The sequence below is a fragment of the Rhinopithecus bieti genome, unplaced genomic scaffold (genome assembly GCF_001698545.2).
Source record: "Rhinopithecus bieti isolate Rb0 unplaced genomic scaffold, ASM169854v2 scaffold_13348, whole genome shotgun sequence".
In the NCBI taxonomy this organism is placed as follows: Eukaryota; Metazoa; Chordata; class Mammalia; order Primates; family Cercopithecidae; genus Rhinopithecus; species Rhinopithecus bieti.
The window spans coordinates 6,689,284-6,712,162 of record NW_016808764.1 but is presented as its reverse complement, the minus strand read 5'-3'; the positions used below and the strand labels follow the sequence as shown (position 1 = coordinate 6,712,162).

The 22,879-nt window shown below is 42.6% G+C and overlaps 1 protein-coding gene across 1 annotated transcript in view; it reads right to left on the bottom strand.

The window, feature by feature from the left end:
- The window catches only part of PRKCB (protein kinase C beta), a 397,470-nt gene that overhangs the window by 110,527 nt on the left and 264,064 nt on the right, over positions 1–22,879 (bottom strand). Inside the window, exons 10-12 of the mRNA XM_017887175.1 lie at positions 19,086–19,242; positions 17,740–17,874; positions 661–757 (exon numbers count right to left, since the gene is read on the bottom strand). Coding sequence (XP_017742664.1) covers positions 661–757; positions 17,740–17,874; positions 19,086–19,242 — 389 coding nt within the window. The remainder of the gene's footprint in view (positions 1–660; positions 758–17,739; positions 17,875–19,085; positions 19,243–22,879) is intronic.

Below are 22,879 nucleotides of genomic sequence, written 5' to 3'. Positions count from 1 at the left end.
GGAGAGGAGAGGAGAGGAGAGGAAGAAATAAAGAGGGAAAGGGAAGAAAAGGGAAGGGAAGGAAAGGAAAGAGGTAGGGAGGGAGGAAGGAAGGAAGGAAAGAAGGAAGGAAGGAGAGAGAGAGAGGAAGGAAGGAAGGAAGGAAAAAGAAAAGAGAGGGAGAGAGGAAGGGAGGGAGGGAGGGAGGAAGGAATGAAGGAAAGAAGGAAGGGAGGAAAGGAAGGAAGGAGGAAAGGAAGAAGGAAGGAGAGAGAAAGAAACAAAGAATGGAAGGACAGAGAGAGAAAGAAGATAACGAATGAGAGGGAAAGAGAAAGAGAGAGGAAGGAAGGAAGGAAGGGAGGAAGGAAGGAGGGGAAAAAGTAAGAAAAGAGAGAGAAAGCAAGCAAGAAAGACAGCAAGAAAGAGCAAGAGAAAGAAAACAAGAAAGAGAAAGAAAGCAAGAAAGAAAGGGAGAAAGTAAGAAAGAAAGAAAAGAGAGAGGGAGGAAGAAGGAAGTAAGGAAGGAAAGAAGGAAGGAAGGAAGGAAGGAAGGGAGGGAGGGAGGGAGGGAGGGAAAAATAAAAAAGAAAGAATAAGAGAGAAAGAGGAGAGAGAAGAAGGAAGGAAGGAAAAAATAAAGAGAAAAAAGAAAGAAGAGAGAAAGAAAAGAAACCTCACCTCAAATTTCTGCCGCAGTTCTTCATTGCCCTCACTTCCTTCTGGTGGCACAGGCACATTGAAGTACTCGCCTTCCTCCTGGCTCAGTAACTTAAACCTGAAGGGAGACAAGGGGGCAGGACAAATTTCATGACTCTATTTGATATTATTTTATTGATCAGGATATGAAAAGGAGGCCTATATAAAACTCTACTTCAAAAAATGTATGTTGAGGGTTTTGGCTTGTTTTGGTTTGTTTTCAGTATGTTGGATGGGGGTAGTGTGCATGGTACACTACCAGGTACACTATACATTTTTGTAACTCTTCCATGAACAGCAGGAAAAAAATGTATATCATGTGTACATAGGAGGGAAAGTTCTCACTCTCCACACACACTTATACAGTTTTCTTAGTTGTATCATTAAATCACTGTATATTTTTACCTACTTTTTGTCCATTAAGTAGTTTCTTAGTCTGAAAGACTGCTATGAAGACCCCTCATCGTAAATTTCTTGTTGATATTGTTGTTGTTGCTTTTAGAGATAGGGTCTCACTCTGTCACCCAGACTGGAGTGCAATAGTGCAATCATAGCTCACTGAAGCCTCGAGCTCCTGGGTTCAAGCGATCCTCCTGCCTCAGCTTCCTGAGTAGCTGGAGACTATAGACTTGTGCCACTATGCCCAGCTAATTTAAAAAAAATATATTTTTTTTTGGTAGAGATGGGAGCTGGCTATGTTTCCCAGGCTAGTCTTGAACTCCTGACCTCAAGTGATCTTCTCACCCTATCCTCCGAAATTGCAGGGATTACAGATATGAGCTGTCTGTAATCCCAGCTGCAAACCCCACTGCCTGGCTGTAAATACATTCTTGTCATGCTCTTCCAGCATTTCTACCTTTCATCCTACATAGGTTGCCACCTTGCCATCCTGGCACTCAACTGCATTTAGGTGACCATGGACTTAACTTCATGGTGCTATTTTCTCTGCAGAAGTTTGCCCAAAGTGTGCTGTAGTCAGTCTCTTGAGAAACGGCATCCCTTAGTGGTTAAGTGCACAAGCCCTGGAGTCAAACCATGTCTGGATGCAAATCTCATCTCATAACCTTAGACAGGCTGGTTAGCCTCTCTGGGCCTCTGTTTTTCTCATCTATAAATTGGAATACAAATTCCTTTTTCATAGAATTCTTGTGAAATTGAAAGATAATGACGCATGTAAAATGATAAGCACAGCAGCATTTGGCATTTAGCAAGTGTTCAATTAGTGGCATCATCATGATTATTATTACTGTGACTAATGTCATTATTATTATTTTAGAGACAGGGTCTTGTTCTGTCACCAAGGCTGGAGTGCAGCAGCACAATCACAGCTCACTGTAGCCTTGACCTGCTGGGCTCAAACAGTCCTCCTGCCTCAGCTTTCAACCAGCTGAGACTAAAGGCACATGCCACCACACCGGGCTGTTTTTTTTTTTTTTTTTTTTTTTCTTTTTTTTCTTTTTTGGCAGAGATAGGGTCTTACTATGTTGCTCACGCCAGTCTTGAACTCCTGGGCTCAAGCAATCCTCCTGCCTCAGCATCCCAAGAAGCTGAGATTATAGGCACACGCCACCATGCCCAGCTACTACTAATATTATAATAATAAACATGGGGGCTTCAGTTTGTTTCTTGACCACAAAGATTTTTCCAGCTAGTAAGAGGATGAGATGAGTGTGAGGAACGAAAAGGGACATTCTAAAAGCATTTGAATCAGTGGGAAAGAAAAAAGACCCCAAAACTGCTCGCTCTCAAAGATCATTCCTAACCAAAGTTTAAAATTTTCATCACAATGTTTTCTCTCCATTCACGAATCTTCTCAGGCAGCTTCCAAAAATGGGCTAGGTGATTCAAAGCACAGAAGACAATTTGAGCCTCTACGCCTCCACATTTAATATTCCAAATTTTCTTCCAAATTTCCACTGAAATTACCAAAAGAAATACAAACACAAGAGAGCATCTGTATCTTTGCTGGAAATCGAGAAGGGTGCTATCCACACAGCAGGGACTTCCAGGGATTCCTACAAATTAAAGTAATAGAAAGAAAACAGAGCTATGTTGGGTAAATTTTAACTTTATCCATTCAGATGCTACCTTTGTGGACTTTGCTAGATCTGTGTATCAGTGTTGAAATATCTGTTTTGCTTTTTTAATAATAAATTTAATTTTAAAGGACACTTTTTATTTCTTCCTTAGAAGGAAATCCAAAATCACTTGTTACAAATAGAAAATAATTGTTAAAAACAAACAAAACAAAACAAACAGAAAGATACACAGGTCGTCGTCGTGGCTCATGTCTGTCATCTTAGCACTTAGAGAGGCTGAGGCAGGAGGATCACCTGAGGCCAGCAGTCCGAGATCAGCCTGGGCAACACAACAAGACCCTGTCTCTAGAAAAAATTAAAAAATTTAGCTGGGTATGGTGGCGCACGCCAGTAGTCCCAGCTACTTGAGAGGCTGAGGTAGAAGAATCGCTTGCGTCCAGAAGGTCAAGGCTGCAGTGAGCTTTTATTGCACCATTTACTCCAGCCTGGGTGACAAAGCAAGACCCTGTCTCTCTCAAAAAAAAAAAAAAAAAAGGTCGGGCATGGTGGCTTATGCCTGTAATCCCAGTACTTTGGGGCCAAGGCAGGCAAATTACCAGGTCAGGAGATCAAGACAATCCTGGCCAACATGGTGAAACCCCGTCTCTACTAAAACTATAAAAAAATTAGGTGGACATGGTGGCACACGCCTATAGTCCCAGCTACTTGGGAGGCTGAGGCAGGAGAATCACTTGAACCTGGGAGGCGGAGGTTGCAGTGAGCCGAGACTGCGCCACTGCACTGCAGCCTGGCAACAGAGCGAGACTCCATTTCAGAAAAAAAAAAAAAAAGATAAACAAATGGAAATCAAGGTCATGCATGTGCAAGCAGATGGTGTTGCTTACCAAAGGCTCTCAATCTAAAGACTGCTCCGACCCCTTTTTAATGCGAGATCAGCAAAGAGCAAGTGTTAGAGTGTTAAGGATACACCAGAGCCCTCTGAGATTTTCTCTTTGCCATAATTTGAAGAATTGAAAGAACACTGACCAAAGAATTGCTTTCCTGGGGCACAATTCGATATTATTTATGCCCTGAGTGTGAACCATCTAGAGTATTTGGGGTCTCACACTCGTGAAAATACAGATAAAGGGGAATTGACTGGCTGTCATCCCTAAAAGGTGTTTCAACAGAGCCCAATAATGACCCTGGCTGAGACCATCAGGGACTGGGTGGGGGTCGCCGATTCCCATTCATATGCAGGAAGAGAGATGTCAGCACCTGGAGCAGCGGGCAGGGGAAGGGTGCCACAGCGTGTGTCCATGGTGGCCAGTACACCACAGAGTGAGTGAAGGACGCTGCCACTACTGCTTCCAAATAGGACTTCAGAGAGGAATAGGACCCCTTCTGACTTTGAGATGTATAGAACCAACGTGGAGAAGATGGCTCTCCATCTGGCATGAAGGCTGCCTGTTATGCACCTGTCTCCACTGTAGCCCCGCCCAAATGTCAGGAATAGGACTCCTGATCTGACAAAACAGAATTCAAAAAAACACAAAAGACTCCTGTCTCCCTTTATCCCGGTATGAAATGTTAGAACAAGGACACTTGTCAATTCTGTGCTCACTCTTCTATAAGTATGGGCAAATAAACACAATAGGATGTGTGAAAAGTTTAGTCATTTAAATAGGAAGAAACAATGCAGAATCAAAGTAACTCCCATGAAACAAAACTGCTGCCAAAAGAGAGAACATTCTAGAAACTACCTAATTCATATTTTCAATGAGATTCAAGAGGTTGGTGCATCTGTGAAAAGGGAACAAATATGAGAGTGGGAAAGACTACTTTCAGAAAGAAAATATAATCACTGAATTAAAAAATCCATTTGAGACAGTGAACACAGCATGGATAATTCAGATAACAATTACTCAATGAAAAGAAAACTTGAGAAATTTTCTGGCAATTGACTTGATATTTATCATAATAGATTGGAGTTGAATCAAATGCTTTATATACCACTAAGAATGCATATTACAAACATTAATTTACAACATGAAAAGGAGGAATGTTGCAACATACATATGTCAGAAAAGACCTAGACCTATTAATAGTCTTCTCATATAAAAAGTTCTTACAAGTCAAAAAGAAAAAGGCAAAAGGACATAGTCATATATAAATATAAACAAATGGCAATAGGCAAATGAAAATGTTCAACATAATTTGTAATACAATATGTGTATAATCTTTGCATCATGTCTTTGAAATTTATAGCACTGGACGTTAATGTTAATAAACTGAAAAGCGTCATACGAGATTGATAAGACTATAAATTGATTTTTAAAATTGTAGGACATTTTGACAAACACTTTAATGACGCATATATGCTTAAAGCCGTCAATTCCTGGCTTAGAAATTTATTAGGAAATTATTAAAGCTGGGGCACAAAAGTTTTGCCACAATTACGTTTATTGCAGATTATTTTAGGTGAAAATGCAAGCTACCAAATAGTATACACAGTAAGGTTTCACCTTTGTTTCACTCTCTATATAGGGTCAATAGTGGTTATGGGCACTGGGAATCTGGATAAAATTCTCTGATTTTTTATATTTTTCTAATAATTATTAAATTAACAATAATGACTAACACTTACTGAGTGCTATTTAGCAGACATTGGGCACCTCACTTATATTAACTAATTTGATATTGCAACAATCCTGTGACATAATTACGACTATTATCTCCAAATGAGGAAACACAGCACAGAGAGGCTAAGTAACTTGCCAAGGGTACACAGCTAGGAGGTAGTACAGTAGAAATTCTAACCCAAGAAGTCTGATTCCAAAGCATTAGTTTTTTTTGTTGTTGTTGTTGTTTTTGTTTTTGTAATAAGACCAAAATGTCATTATTAATAATAACAAAATAAAGTGTTCTTAAAAAATGTAATATAACACTGATTTAAGATAATAGTTATCTGTTCAGAAGGAGATGGAATAAAAAAGAATGAAATAGGAAAGAAAAAGAAAACTTTAGAAACAGAAACACCATAAGAAACATGGCAATTACAGCTACAAACATTAAAACATTTTCCTATGGAGAAAAGATCTTCAGATTCAGGATTATAAATCACCCTACTATAAAGACACATGCGCATGTATGTTTATTGCGGCACTATTCACAATAGCAAAGACTTGGCACCAACCCAAATGCCCATCAATGATAGACTGGCTAAAGAAAATGTGGCACATATACACCATGGAATACTATGCAGTCATAAAAAAGGGGGAGTTCATGTCCTTTGCAGGGACATGGATGAAGCTGGAAACCATCATTCTAAGCAAACTAACACAGGAGCAGAAAACCAAACACCACATGTTCTCACTCATAAGTGTGAACAATGAGAACACATGGACACAAGGAGGGAACATCACACACTGGGGTCTGTCGGGGGTGGGGGGCAAGGGGAGGGAGAGCATTAAGACAAATACCTAATGCACGCGGGTCTTAAAATCTAGATGACAGGTTGATAGGTACAGCAAACCACCAAGGCATATGTATACCTATGTAACAAACCTGCACGTTCTGCACATGTATCCCAGAACTTAAAGTAAAAAAAAAAAAAAAAAAAACAATAAAAACAAAAAAACAAGGCCGGGCACGGCGGCTCACTCCTGTAACCCCAGCACCACTTTGGGAGGCTGAGGTGGGCAGATCATGAGGTCAGGAGTTCGAGACCGGCCTGGCCAACATGGTGAAACCCTGTCTCTACTAAAAACAAAATTAGCCGGGCGTGGTGGCAGGTGCCTGTAATCCCAGCTACTCGGGAGGCTGAGGCAGGAGAATTGCTTGAATCCAGGAGGCAGAGGTTGCAGTAAGCTGAGATCACGCCACTGCACTCCAGCCTGGGCGACAGAGGGAGACTCTGTCTCTAAAAGAAAAGAAAAAAAAAATTCTAACAATGTGCCACTTGTTACACAAGACCAAAGGACTTAGAAAGATTAGACATGAAAGAATGGGAAAGGACCTACTAGGGAAAAGGAATCCACCACACCACAACCAAAAAAGACACATGCAAAGGTCAGTTCGATCTCATTAACTCCTTGGCTCCCCGTCTTCTTCAGAGCAGAAGACAAAGTCCTGACAAGGCCCGCAGGATCTGCCAACCCTCTCCCCATATATATCCTCCCAGACCTAATCCTCCTCCAGTCTCCCCTCATGGATCCAGCTCCAGCTACACGAGCCTCTTTACTGCTCTTCCAACTTGCCAGGTGCACTCCTGCCTCAGGGCCCTTGCATTTGCCGTCCTCTCTGTCTGAGACAACCTCTCCCTAGATATCCACACAGCTCACTCCTCACCTGCTTTAGATCTTTGCTGTATGTTACCTTTTCAGTGAGTCCTTTCCTGAATTTCCTATAAAATCTGAATGCCCCCACTCCCCAAGATTCCTTGTCCCCATTTCTTGTTTACTTTTCTCTATGGCACTTATCAGCCTCAAACATGCCATGTTTTACTACTTATTTTTGTTCATTTACTATTGTTTATTTTTCTTCAACTAGAAAGAAAACTCCATGAGGCCACAGGGTTCTTGGCTGTTTTGCTCATTAGTGTCTCTTCAGCACAGCAGGTATTCACTCTGTATATTCAATGAATAAATGAATGAATGAATACCAGCAACAAAGTAAAATTATAGAGAAAATGCATTAGCTGCAACAAAGATAACTTCATGTCAATATAATAAGATTTGTAGAGTTATGGGGTTAATAATATTGCCATGCACAGATAAGGCAAGAACTCTTAGAAATAAAAAGAATGCTTTTGAATCATTTTGCCTGAAGAAACGTAATAAGCACTACACATTTAGCTCAAGCAAACAAAAGGACAATATGGAGTTATAAAAGATCTGGACCTTGGCCGGGCGCGGTGGCCCACACCTGGAATCCCAGCACTTCGGGAGGCCGAGGCGGGTGGATCACCTGAGGTCGGGAGTTCATGACCAGCCTGACCAACATGGAGAAGCCCCGTCTCTACTAAAAATACAAAATTAGCTGAGCATGGTGGTGCAGGTCTGTAATCACAGCTACTCAGGAGGCTGAGGCAGGAGAATCCCTTGGACCCGGAAAGTGGAGGTTGTGGTGAGCTGAGATCGCGCCATTGCACTCCAGCCGGGGCAACAAGAGCAAAACTCTGACTCAGAAAAAAAAAAAAAAAAAATATGGACCTTAGAATACATTGGAATGAATAAATGTATACCCTATACTCATGGGCACACAGATGACAACAACAGACGCTAGGTACTACAGAGGGGAGAGGGGAGGGGAAGACAAGGATTGAAAAACTAACTATTGGGTATTATGGTCAGTACCTGGGTGATGGAATCATTCATACTCCAAACCTCAGCATCATGCAATATACCCAGGTAACAAATGTGTACATGTATCCCCTGAATCTAAAATGAAAGTTGAAAAAAGGTTTATTCTTTCTCCACAAAAAAAAAAAGTACACTCTACAAACAGTTAATATAATCTTTTTCTTGAAAGTCCACAGAACTTTTAACAACATTGAACAAATACTAAGCTATGCTGAAAGAAAAGGAAAGAAAATCAGAGGAAAAAGGAAAAGTACACAGGCCATATTCTCTAACTTGAAAGCACTAAAACAGTAACTTAACATCAATAATAAAAATTTAAACAGAAATCTAATTCTAGGGGTTTAAAAAAATGCCTAAATTAAAGCATGTTAGAAAAGAAACTAAAAACTCAACTGCAGGCCCTCAAGGAAGCAGCAAAAGCCAGAATGTTAGCATATCAAAACTTAGAGGAAACATTTATTCCCTTAAATGCTTGTTCATTATTTTTGGCCAGGTGTGGTGGCTCACATCTGTAATCCCAACATTTTGGGAGACCAAAGTGAGAGGATTACCTGAGGTCAGGAGTTCGAGACCAGCCTGGGCCGGGCGCGGTGGCTCAAGCCTGTAATCCCAGCACTTTGGGAGGCCGAGGCGGGCGGATCACGAGGTCAGGAGATCGAGACCATCCTGGCTAACACGGTGAAACCTCGTCTCTACTAAAAAACACAAAAAACTAGCCGGGCGAGGTGGCGGGCATCTGTAGTCCCAGCTACTCGGGAGGCTGAGGCAGGAGAATGGCGTAAACCCGGGAGGCGGAGCTTGCAGTGAGCTGAGATCCGGCCACTGCACTCCAGCCCGGGCGACAGAGCGAGACTCCGTCTCAAAAAAAAAAAAAAAAGACCAGCCTGGCTACCATGGTGAAACCTTGTCTCTACTAAAAATACAAAAATTAGCCGGGCGTGGTGGCAGGCACTTGTAATCCCAGCTACTCAAGAGACTGAGACAGGAGAGTCACTTAAACCTGCAGAGATTGTGCCACTGCACTCCAGCCTGGGCATCAGAGCAAGACTCCATCTCAAAACAAAAACACACAAACAAACAAAAAAAGCTATTCATTATTTTTAAAGAGCAGAGTTAGGCAAAAGAAGAAAAAATAATTTAGTAAAATATTAAACTGAAAGTCAAAGCCAAACACAAAATAAACCTACAGAAAAGGAGAAAACAAACAGAATTGATACACAAATCCCAGAGTTAATTTCTTGAAGAAAATAAATAAGTAAATAAAACAGATGAACCTCTGGAAAATCAAGGGGAAAGAAAGGAGACAGTATAAATAAGCAAAATTAGAAACAAAGAGGAGGATTTGACAACAGATACAGGGCAACTGGCCAAGAGGCAGATGCAGACAGGGGGCCTGGGGCTAGTGTACCACATCTGGGAGCTTTCACAGCTGCATCTGCTGTTTCTGCCACACGGTCTTAAATTACAGCACAACAGAAGAGCTGGTGGAGCCCATCCCCTTCTAAATGGTGAAACTGAGTCTCAGAAAGGGTGTGAGACTTACTCAAGATCACATAGTGTTCAAGGAATCCCAGGGGCAAGAATCCAAATGTCTAGGATCTGGTCCATTTAGTCAAGACAGCATCGCAAATGTCTTGGCCGTAAATCTGAAGAGGACTTCTATCTGCGGAATCTGAAGAGGGCTTTTATTTTGGAAAAGTTCCCTTCCAACTATTGTGTCATCAACTTCACACCTATCCTAAGTGGTGGATGGAGAATAGGGGGTGTTGTAATCAATATGATGGGTGGCATACCTGCTGTGAAGGCTGTAGTACAGACAGGTGAAGTGGCTCACCTGAGGTCACAAAGCCTCCACCCAGTCAGGAAAGCCAAAATCAAACCCAAGCTGTCTACCCTCTAGCCTTCCACCTACCCCTGTATCAGGAGGCAGAATGGGATTTGTATATGCTTAGACTCTGGCATCATAGAATCCTGGACCTGAACCCAGAACCGTTGCTTAGAAGCTGTGTGTCCCTAACATGTTGCTGAACTATTCTGATCCTTGGAAATGATGCTCTATCTAGAATAACTGGAGAATTAAATGATCATCTAAGTGTAAATGCAGTAATATTTTGGGCTTACTCCTGATACACTATCCCTATTCTTAAACCATTTTTTTTCTTCCCTGCTCTCTGCCTTAGGGGAGTAGACAAGGCAGGCACTAGCCCAGGAAGAAGGATATGGCATGTGTGGGAGTTAAACTACTTTTGCAAGAATTATGACAGTAAGAGAAATATGACATACAAAAGTTACGACAGTGTAAGAAATCGGACCTAACTAACTCCATCTGCTTCTAATCTCTAAGATGTCCTTGTCCATTCCTGGGCCTAGGCCAAGCCAACTATGGGAAGCATTTAGTTTCAGTTCCACTTCATTTTTTATTTGTATTTGTTTCTTTATTTACTTTGAGACATGGTCTTTCTCTGTTGCCGAGGCTGGAGTACGGGGGCACAATCACAGCTCATTGCAGCCTCGACCTCCTGAGCCCAAGTGATCCTCCCACCTCAGGTTCCTGAGTAGCTGGGAGCACAGGTGCATGCCGCTATGCCTGGCTAAATTTTTTGTTGCAACAGGATCTCACTGTGTTGCCCAAGCTGGTCTCTAACTCCTGAACTGAAACAATCCTCCCACCTTGGCACTCCCAAACTGCTGGGATTACAGATATGAGCCACCACACCTGGCCATTAGCTTAACTTTAAAACAAAGACAATAACAGCTCCTTCCCAAAACTAACCATCTCCTTGCTTGGGGACTAAAACTGCCTTTGTAAAACTAACATATTAGCCACAAAGTTAGAATTCTGGCTCCAGAGACATGTAGCCAGAGGTCATAAGATTCATGATCTCCCCAATTGCTCCTATAGATAAAATCACTATTATTGACCTAAAATTGGTGTTGGAAATATTTTCCAGACCCTGCATTCTGATGGACCAGCTGGTGCCATCCAGACCAGGAACCCATACAACAAAACTGGCTTACCTGGTCTTGTGATCCTCACCCAGGAACTGACTCAGCATGAGAAGACAGCTTTGACCCCCTGTGATTTCACTCTCAACCCACCAACCAGCATTCCCCATTCCCTAGCCCTACTTCCCACCAAACTATCCTTGAAAAACCCTAGTCTTTGAATTTTGGAGGAGGCCGATTTGAGTAATAAACTCCCATCCTTCTGCTTGGCTGGCACTGTGTTTATTAAACGCTTTCTCTGCTAAAATATTGCCCTCTCAGTGAATCAGCTCTAGATGAACTCATTGGGTGATTACAGGAGAAGCCCTTCCCTTTAGGGCTTAGAAAACCTTGGGAAGGAGAAAGGACAGGTGGTGGGGAGAGGTGGATTTTCCTCCTCCTCGGCTGGAACGCTGGCCAGAGACCTATCCATGCACCAGGCATCATCATTCCAGCAGCAGCAGGAGCAGAAAAGGCTCCCCAGGGGGAGGACTCAGGCAGGCTCCTGGCCCTCCCTGAACCAGGCCCAACAGTGGCCTAGGAGTGGGACAGAGAGGGCGCTGCATGGAGGGAACTCACAAGAGGAAGCAACAGGCCAGGATCTCCAGCACAAAGCCAGAATGATGCCCCAAAGCTAGCGGGACCAGTCCCGCTTCAGTGGGCACTGGTTTAGAAATGTAGGCTAAAAATAAAATCTTAAGGCCCCCCCAACTGACAGAATATTCTCCCCTCCTTGGCCAAGAGGATGTAAGAAAAACCTTAAGAATGGAATTGTCAGCCATGAGAGAAAGGAGATTGGACATGTCTCGTTATACCCCCTCTCTTTTGGAGTTTAGATACAACAATGGACTAACATGAATGTTAAAATAGAGATCATAAGACTGACAAAACAGACTCTTTGTGGCAATAAAATACCAGATTATAAACAGGACTAAGGCCAGGCCAGGCAAAGGCGCAGTCACACCGTAGGCAATCCATCTTGCTGCATGCATCCTCAACATAAAACATGGAGTCTCACTCTGTCGCCCAGGCTAGAGTGGAGTGGCGTGATCTCAGCTCACTGCAACCTCCGCCTCCTGTGTCAAGCAATTCTCCTGGTCAGCCTCCAGAATAGCCTAGATTACAAGCATGTACCACCACAGCTTGCTAATTTTTTTGCATTTTGAGTAGAGATGGGGTTTCACCATGTTGGCCAGGCTGGTCTCGAACTCCTGACCTCAAATGATCCACCTGCCTCAGCCTCCCAAAGTGCTGGGAGTGAAGGCATGAGCCACCGCGCCCAGCCAATGTAAAGTATTTCTTCCTGTAAACTCCAAGTTTTAGCAAAGCCTTACTCTAACCAACTGCAAATTAAAGAATCTCCTATAACCCATTTAAAGCTATCCTGCCTTTTGGGCCCAAACCAATTTATAATCTCCATGTATTGATTTATGTCTTTGCCTGTAACTTCTGCCTCCCCGGAATGTGTAAAACCAAACTGTAATCTAACCACCTCAGGACCACTTATTCAAAGCTTCTTGGGTTTGTTTCTCCAGGACACAGTCACTTATATTGGCTCAGAATAAACTTCTTTGAACTATTTTACAGAGCTTGGTTTTGCTGTTAACAGGGGCCAGTCAGAAAAGTGAAGCAGTGAAGCTCAGAAAGTACCACACGCAGCATACAGAGGCCCTTCTCCTTGGTCACCAGGAGCTCACAAAAGTGCATGAGAAAGTCTAAGTCCATTATAGAAAAGAAAAAAGCTTTATTTTTTTCTGCACACCTGATCAGTGCTGTGTAAAAGTGTGACTCCACGACATCCGGAAATGCTGGACCCAGAGCCTGGCATCTATTAACATCTATTAAGAGTCAATGAGTAGTAGCTATTGTTATTATAATAATTATTATTACGTTTTCTCCTGTCACATACCCCCTGAGGATCATACATTCTTTCTCTTTAACCTCTTTACGTTTGATTTAAAATGAGAATGAAATGCCCACTGTGAGTGACTGATGTAGACCCTACGAAGCCAAGTCATTCGTATGTTAGGGAAAATATCCAAAGCTTGGGGGGAAAAAAAAACAAAAAGACGATCGTGTAAACTTTTAATGTCATGCTAGAGCATTTTCTAATTAGCTATTTCTTTCCTCACAGTAATATTACTTTGTTTAATTTATTATTCACCATCAAGTCAGGCCCAGATGGCCTCCCTAGTCTGCAATGACAGATGTTAACTTTTAGAAAACTGAGTTGAGATCTTTTTTTTTTTTTTCTTTGAGATGGAGTCTCGCTCTGTTGCCCAGCTGGAGTACAGTGGCGCAATCTCAGCTCACTGCAACCTCTGCCTCCTGGGTTCAAGTGATTCTCCTGCCTCAGCCTCCCAAGTAGCTGGGATTACAGGCATGGGCCACCACACCCATCTAATTTTTGTATTTTTAGTAGAGACGGGGTTTCACCATGTTGGCCAGGCTGGTCTCCTGACCTCAGGTGATCTCCTGACCTCAGGTGATCTGACCACCTCGGCCTCCCAAAGTGTTGGGATTATAGGCGTGAACCACCATGCCTGGCCAAAATTTTTGTTTGTATATTTTTATTTTTCTCAGTCTAGTAGATAGACATAACCCCAAAAGCTCTGTGAATTCTATTGTCCTGATCTATCAGCAGTTTTTTTTATTTTATTTTTTTATTTTGCAGAAAGAGGGGGGGTCTCGCTCTGAGTCAGCTAGGCTGGAGGTGCTCAGTGGCCTCATGATAGCTCGACTGCACTTAACCTGCCCTCCCGCTGCAAACTCTGCCTCCCGGGTTTACGCCATTCTCCTGCCTCAGCCTCCCGAGAAGCTGGGACTACAGGCGCCCGCCACCTCGCCTGGCTAGTTTTTTGTATTTTTTTTAGTAGAGACGGGGTTTCACCGTGTTAGCCAGGATGGTCTCGATCTCCTGACCTCGTGATCCGCCCGCCTCGGCCTCCCAAAGTGCTGGGATTACAGGCTTGAGCCACCGTGCCCGGCCTATCAGTCAGTTTTATATTTAACTGAGCAAAGTTATTTCAGCATTTCTTTTTCTACTGATTACACAAACATCAGTTTCTCAAACCTTCTGTGGAATCATTCATTCATCCTGCTGCTTTTCTCCTTAGTGAGCTAAGGAAATCTTTGGCCAATGCCCATTATCTATTTTATGAGAACTATGTTTTTAACCATTTGTGAAATGTGATTTAACACAAATCTTTTGGGGTACATTCTGTAAACCCAAAATAAAATTCTAAGCCCCCTAGCCATGTAAATGGACCCCTCCTCTCAGCCAAGGGCATTCCAAATTTAACCTGAAAAACTGTTTCAGGTCATGATGAGAAGGGAGGGTTGGACATGATGTCTCATTATACCCCCTTCCTTTTGGAATTCAGGAAAAGTCAACCAGCATTAACATCAACACAGACCTGAAGTCTGATAAGAAACATTTACAATCTAGTCTCTCTGAAGCCTGCTACCTGGAAGCTTCATCTTCGTGATAAAACGTTGGTCTGCACAACTCCTTATGTAATCCAGACATTCCTTTCTATTGATAACAGCTCATTCAGCCAATAGCCAATCAGAAAATTGTAAAATCTACCTATGACCTGGAAGCACCTCCTCGTCCCACTTTGAGTTGTCCTGCCTTTCCAGATTGAGCCAATGTAAATCTCACGTGTACTGACTGATGTCTTATTTCTCCCTAAAATGTACATAAGCAAGTTGTACCCCATCCACCTTGGGCCTATGTCATCAGGATCTCCTGAGTCTGTGTCACTGGCGCATCCTCAACCTTGGCAAAATAAACTTTCTAAATTGATTGAAATCTGTCTCAGATACTTTCGGGTTCAAAACTCTCAGCTCCTGTCTTCTTCACATCTTCCATCATGTTGTCATTGATTTGTCATTTGCGTAATTCCTTGTTCATAGTTTATCTGCCCATCCCACTCTCTGCCATAAGCTACGCTCCATAAAGTCATATCTGTCTTATACCTCGATGTGTCTCTCGTGACCAGCACCTAGTGTACACTCAATATATTTTTCAAGAAAAGCCTAAGATGAAATACAGAGCCAAGACAAGGAAGTCATAAGGTGAACGATGGAAAGATGTGTGTGTGGTCCAAATGATACATCTCTTTCTTGCTAAACCAGTTTGATTTTTATTTTCTTTCACTTGAAGCTGAAAAAGTCCTGAATGAGACAATCCAGATATGAGACAATTTATCTTGAAGAAGTAATAGCAGCCCAATTGCCACTTCTCCCAAAGTTATAGCGGCAGGTTGAGCTATTTCTTCTGACTCCTTGACTCAGTTAACTGTGAAACGGTTGCCAAGGGGGCTTACCCAGCCTCTCTGTTGGTACTACTGAAGGATATATATATATATCCCAAGGAAGCAGCAGCTTCCCAGACACAATCTGACAGTGGGTTGCACATATCTTTTAGGTGAAGTGTACAAGCCACTCTGATGTGCATGGAGCCAGTCATGAAACTGTCTTTGCAGAAAGTGTAACAGTGAGAAAATGATGTCAGTGAAAGAGATCTGATCTAACTAACCCCCATCTTGCCTTTAACCTCCAAGCTGCCCTTACTCTTTCCTGGGCTTGGGCCAAGTTAACTTTGGGACAGATTTAATGTTTATTTTATTTATTTTATTTTGTTTTATTTTATTTTGAGATGGAGTCTTGCTCTGTCACCCAGGCTGAAGCACAGTGGCATGATCTCGGCTCACTGCAGCCTCTGCTTCCTGGGTTCAGGTGGTCCTCCTGCCTCAGCCTCCTGAGTAACTGGGACTACAGGCACATGCCACCACGCCCAGTTAATTTTTGTATTTTTAGCAGAGACAGGGTTTCACCGTGTTGGCCAGGATGGTCTCGATCTCCTGAGCTCGTGATCTACCCACCTCAGCCTCCCAAAGTGCTGGGAATACAGGGGTAAGCCACTGCGCCCGGCCTAGTGTATATTTTAAATGATAATAACCCTTGCCCAAAATGAAACTACCTTCATAAAGCTAATGAGAGACCACTAGGTTAGGAGGATGAGAGGAGCCTGAATTCTGCTACGGTGTAGACATAAAGGATTGCCAGCCATTATTCCAGAGGCCACAAGATTTGCAACTTTCCCAATGACTCCTGCAGATAAAATCACTATTGTAGAACCTAAAATTGGCCTTTTGAGACGTCTCTTCTACATTTCTGATAACCAATGGCTCCACCCCAACCAGACCGCCAACCTAACTTTGAAAGACATTTGTTGTATATTTTAAATGATAACAGCCCTTCCCCAAAACTAAACTGCCTTTGTAAAACTAATGAAATATTGCCAAGTTAGGAAAATGAAAGGAGCTTGAATTCTGCTAAGATGTAGACATGGATTATTATCAGCCTTTATCCCAGAGGTCACAACATTTCCAACTTCCCCAGTTACTCCTGCAGATAACATCACTATTGTAGAACCTGAGATTGGCCTTTTGAGATGTCTTTTCAGACTTTTGCCTTTCTGACTATCAGACTACCCCATCTGGACCTGCCTACTAGTCCTGTGGCCCCACCCAGAGTGGACTCAGCGCACGAGGACCACTTCTCACACCCCTATTACTGCATCCCCAACCAGTCAGCAGCACCCATTCCCTAGCCACCCTACGCTTTGCCAAACTATCTTTGAAAAGCCCTAGCTTCCAAATTTTCAGGGAGGCTGATTTGAGTCATAAAAAAACCCTGTTCTCCCATTTAGCTGGCTCTATGTGCGTAAAACTCTTTCCCTATTGCAATCCTCCTGTCTTGATAAATCGGCTCTGTCTGGGCAGCAGGCATGAAGAAGCCACTGGGCAGTTCCAGTCGCATCATATAGTTTAGTAAAGTGGGCCAGATGTAACAAAATAGGGAGTGGTGAGGATGGTGACAAATAGAAAATCCATGTACTGGCTAAAGGGGGCATTAACTAGTCAACTGTTCTCAATTGTTGTCTTCTACCCCCAGATTTTTAAAATGCTAGAACTAATTCCCTCTCTCCCTCCCTCCCCCTGTCCCTCCCTCCATTCTCCCCTTCCTTCCTTCCTTCCTTCCTTCCTGCTTTCCCTCTTTCTTTCTTCTTCCTTTCCTTCCCTTTCCCTTCTTCCTTCTTCCTCCTTCCTCCTTCCTCCTTCTTCCTTCTTCCTTCTTCCTTCTTCCTTCTTCCTTCTTCCTTCTTCCTTCTTCCTTCTCTCTCTCTCTCTCTCTCTCTCTCTCTCTCTCTCTCTCTCTCTCACTCTGTCACCCAGGCTGGAGTGCAGTGGCTCAATCTCTGACCAACTTGCTCACTATAACCTCTACCTCCAGGGTTCAAGTGATCCTCCCATCTCAGCCTCCCGAGTAGCTGGGACTATAGGCACACACCGCCATGCCCAGCTAATTTTTCATGTTTTTGGTAGAGATGTGGTTTCGCCATGTTGCCCAGGCTGGTCTTGAACTCCTGACCTCAAGTGATCCACCTGCCTTGGCCTCCCAGAGTGCTGGAATTACAGGTGTGAGACACTACACCTGGCCTCTTTCTTTTTTGTTTTTGGTACAAGGACCAAACAAAACATATCTGTGAGGCAGATCCAATCAGCCAGACTTCACTTTGGGACTCTGCTTTACTATTTCAATTTGTGGAGAAAAGGAAAACATACTTGACCCCATGTTTGATGGAGCAAGCTGTACGGCAGCTTTCAAAGCAAAATCTTACTTACCAGCCATCAACACTGGCTTTCTGAAGTTCAGAAATCCCAAAGGACAAAGATCCCATGAAGTCATTCCTGCTGGTCAAATCCCAATCCCAAATCTCTACTGACAGTCGTCTGTCTTTGTCCGACTCTTTCAGCTGACTGCATAGAGAAAAAGAAAAGACATCAGTGGAAGTCGTAGTAATTTTTCAAGCAGAAGAAATGTACAAGAGGACAAGACCTGGAGGTAGAAATTTTTACAGATTACAAGCTGCTGAAAGAAACATATTCAGTTTCCATCCCAGGCTAGCTCTCCAGGGAGTGAGAGCTTTTTCTGTTTGACAGCCTGTGGCTTAAATAGGCAGAGGCCCTAGATTGGCTACGACATGAACAGTTCTAACTACTTTTGTTATCTTATGTCTTAATAGGGTTCAGGATATTCAGGAATTCCTATTGCCTATAAGAAATACAGGTATCAGTTGCATAACTGGGTGTGTATGGTTTCTATCTGCACACAGGTGGGTTGAGAATGAGGCTGAGGAAATGTATGGAGAAAAATCCTGGGGAAATTGCCTGTTCTGAGACATGTTCTTGACTGAGGCTAAGAAGGGGCCCAGCTTTGCCCTGAGAGAGGGAAGAGGAGACAGGACAAGGAACCGTGCTTCTAGCTGGTGGCTAAAAACGTATGACCTCTAAAGTCAGACTGCCAGAAGCTGAATTCCACTCCACTCCATATTTGCTATGGGACTTTGGCATACTCTTTAACCTCTATAAACCCTATTGCTACATTGGGAATAAAATGAGTCGATGAAATCAGATCGCTTAACCCAGTGTTTGTCACACATCATATATGCTCAGTGAATTGGCTGTTATAACTAACTCCTGACGCCTAGATGTATAAGAAAGAGACTCCCAGATTCTTGGAGCCCTGGCCAGGGAAGACCCTCAAGGGAGGCTGGTGGAGATGTCCCAGCAGGCTGCAAGCCAAGCATCATCCATAAACCCAGCTCTAGAGAAGCTGTCACCATACCCTGTAGGTTATGTCCCCGTTTCCTGAGCCCCATCATTTCTCCCACAACTTGCCTTCACTTAGCAACACATCACACCATTTCCTATCCTACCCACTCCCGCACACCACAGGCATTCTCATCTCTATTAAAAAAAATAGCTCTAATTTTTTTCTTGGCTCACAACACAAAATTGCAGATGGAAGAGAAGGGAGGGAGAGAGAGGAATGAGGGAGGGAGAAGACAGAGAAGGAGGGAGGTAGGGAAGGAAGGAAACAGAAGCTAAAGGAAGAGGAACTCCCTGATCTCAGGTGGCCCATAACCCAACCTCCACCACCCATGCTCACTGCAGTCATTTCCACTTACAATCTAAATGTCTCGTTCCACTCAGGGTTGAGGGAGCATTTGATGGTTTTGGTCTTCTGTTTGCTCTCACTTTTGGGATCAGGAATCAGTTTCAGTTTTACGTAGGGATCTGACAGGCCATTGGGGTCCATAGGTACAAGGTTTTTAGCATCTCTTACTGAAAAAGAAAAAGCAGTTTTTGCCTTAATACTGTCCAACGTGTTTAAGCACCAAGCAGTGACGGCTGCAGAACTTGTGGAAGGTTCTTTGGCATCACACTTGTTTAGTGAGAAATTTAATTTTATTAACATCCGTAGCTGAAGCAGCACACAAAACGAGATGGGCTGATAAGATGTCAACTCTGTTCTGTGTTGGTTAAAAATGGATTTCTAACTTTCACACAGCTCTTCCCATACCAAGATTAACTGTAAGTTTTCTAAGCTTATTTTCCACAAAGCGCACAGGAAAGGCTGGCTTCTTTAGTTTAGCATAAGGTTTTCAAAGTTCACCACACTATAGCATGTATCGGCCCTTCATTTTTTTGCATGACTGAATAATATTCCATCGTACAGATATCCTACATTGTGTTTATCCATTCAGCAGCTGATCCACAGTTGGGCTGTTTCCACTTTTTGGCTGTTGTGAATACTGCTGCTATGAACATTTGTGTACCCCAACACAAAAGGTCACATATTGTATGATTCCATTTACATGAAACATTCCAAACAGGTAAATCCATAGAAACAGAAAGTAGACTACTATTAATAGTTGCCAGGGGCTGGAGGGAAAGGGAAAGGGGGAGTGACTACTTAATGAATACAGGGTTTCTTTTAGAGGTGATGAAAATTTCTGAGAACTAGATAGAGATGACGGTTGTCCAACACTGTGAATATTCTATAAATGTCACTGAATTGTACATTTAAAAATAGTTAATGATTAATTTTATGTTATGTTAATTTTACCTCCATTCAAAAGAAAAGCTTAAAAGAAAGGAAGAATTAGCCTCTAAACCAAGGTACACCTATTATCCATGTATCACCCATAACCAGCACCCAGACAGCCCATAGAGAGAAGGTTGGGAAAATGTCAGTAGCGTTAGAGCTTAGCTCCACCCTGAGTCCAGAACACCAAGGTAAAGGAGGCTATAAGGCTAACATGGTGAAATCCTGTCTCTACTAAAAATACAAAAAAAATAGCTATGCGTGGTGGCAGGCGGCTGTGGTCCCCGCCTGCCCAGAGGCTGAGGCAGGAGAATGGTGTGAACCCAGGAGGCAGAGCTTGCAGTGAGCCGAGATTGTGCCACTGCACTCCAGCCTGGGTGACAGAGCGAGACTCCATCAAAAAAAAAAAAAAAAAAAAAAAAAAAGAACTTAGAGAAGAAAAGGAGGCAGGGAATCAGCAGTGAAGATGCAACTGGCCGTAGAAAGGATGAGGGAGACTAAATCATCAGCCTGGAGACACAGGAAGTAGTTAATTAGGAATCAATTCAGAAACCAGTAATGCAGGTAGTCAATGGAAGGAGACTAGAAAATGATAATTGTACAGCTCTTAAGGATACAATGTCAATCATCTCACTTACAGTAGAACAATCCACAGTAATATATTCAATCCAAATTGACTCTAACTATCTGCTAAAAGGTGAATACATAATGACTCCTATCAGGAATGCAAAGATGGCTCAACCTTAGGAAATCTATTTTCAATATATTCATCATATTTGTAGATCAAAGAAGAAAACCGTAAGACCACTGCAGTTATCTAGAAACAGCAGAGAATTTTCTTAACAGGATAAAGGCTATCTGAAATAACAGTACCATGATTCATTATAAATGCAATTCCATTAAAGTAAGGAATAAGACAAAGGTACCCATTACCATAGCCATTATTCAATACTTTTTTTTCTCGTGTTCCAGAAGTACAGTAAGAAATAAAGAGTTACCCTCTAAACCAAGATGCACTTACTATCCATGTATCACCCATAACCTGCACCCAGACAGTCCATAGGCAAAAGGCTGGAAAAACATCCACAGCATAAATAAATCCAGAAATTTTGTAAATTCAAGATGACAAGAAAAACAGATTAGAAGGAAGAATATTGGAAAGTAGGAGGGAAAGCACTCCCTCACTTCCTGCAACCTTTGCTCACCCCCAATCATAGTCATCTCCTCCCATGGTCATGCTCTGGAGCCTATTATCCCAGAAATTATACCACTTTCTCAATCTCAGTTTCAAGTACCCTACTGTCTTACCCCAATTTCTATTTTTCCAGTTCATTAGCTCTATTATTCTACTGCAGTAAATCTTCCCCTATTCATCAGTCCATTCTCCACCAATCAGTCCCCTGAACCCAACACACTCTCTTGATCTCCCTATTCCCTCTTGCTTTTATTCCATTCATCCCAGATTTGATTTTATGGTGCATTTTAGCTGCTCCCTTGGAAAGACCCTCAACTCCCTTGCCCCCTTTCTTTTTATTTTACTTATCTCACAATACCCCAGCCCTACTTAAATTCAAATACCTGTCCTTTCTTACTCTGTCCTTTTCCTACACTCAAACAGCTGACCATTGCTGGAAAAAAAATAAGACTGACTTCCCTAAAATCATACAACTAGTAAGGGGTTGTGACTGAATAAATGAGATGGGAGAAGCATTGAATTGGCTACCAGGATGCAAGCTGTAACTTAGTCTGTGCTGACATTTTTTCTGCAATCCAGCAATATGGCACTGTCTTCTATTTTTCCACAGGCTGAATTCATCTTCCATCTCAGCTTGCAGGCTACATCTCATTTTTATACCAAAAGCAAGATGTTGACCTTGATCAGTTAAGTTCAACAAGCAAGTCCCTACTAAGTGCTAAGCATTCTGCTAGGCTCTGGGGATATAGGAGACAAAATAAAACGTTAATGTTTTCCTCAGGACAGACCATATGGTGTCATGGATACAGGACTATAAGATCCCAGGGTCCGCATCTTACCAAGCAGTTACATCACACATATGAACCTCAATTTCTTGATCAATAAAATAAGGTTGTTACAAGAGTAAAATTGGACAAAGAATATACATGTTTAGCACAGAACCTGGAACTTAGAAAATACTTCAATAAATGTTAACTGTTATATATTACTGGTATTTCGTTATTATTCTTATGCATATTCAATGCCCTCTTTCACTATGTTTTTGGGGTGTGTGTGTGTGTGTGTGTGTGTGTGACAGGGTCTCTGTCACCCAGGCTGGAGTGCAGTGACATGATGATGGCTCACTGCAGCCTCGACCTCCCGGGCTCAAGTGATCCTCCCATCTCAGCCTTCCAAGTAGCTGGGACTACAAGTGCTTGCCAACCCATGCCTAACTAATTTTTTTAAAAAAATGTTTGTAGAGGTGGGGGTCTCTCCATGTTGCCCAGACTGGTTTCAAACTCCTGGATGCAAATGATCCTCCGGCCTTGGTCTCCCAAAGTGCTGGGGTTACAAGTGTGAGCCACTGTGCCTTGCCTATTTGTCTATTTTTATTATGAAGACTTAACCATTTCCAGATGGACTGACTTCAAATGGAACAATTTGTGGTTTTCTTCTTAACAATGTATTTGATGTTTACTTGAACCCTTCCACAGGAGAGCTTCTTGTACATAAAAATTACTCAGAGGACTCATGAGACACAGATCTCTGGCATCCACCCCCACAGATAGATTCTGATTCCCTAAGTCTGCAGTGAAACCTGTCCATATGCTTTTCTAACACGTTTCCATGTGATGCTGATGCTGCCAGTCTATAAGACATGCATTAAGTAACATTGTTCTGGAGAAATAATAATTTCT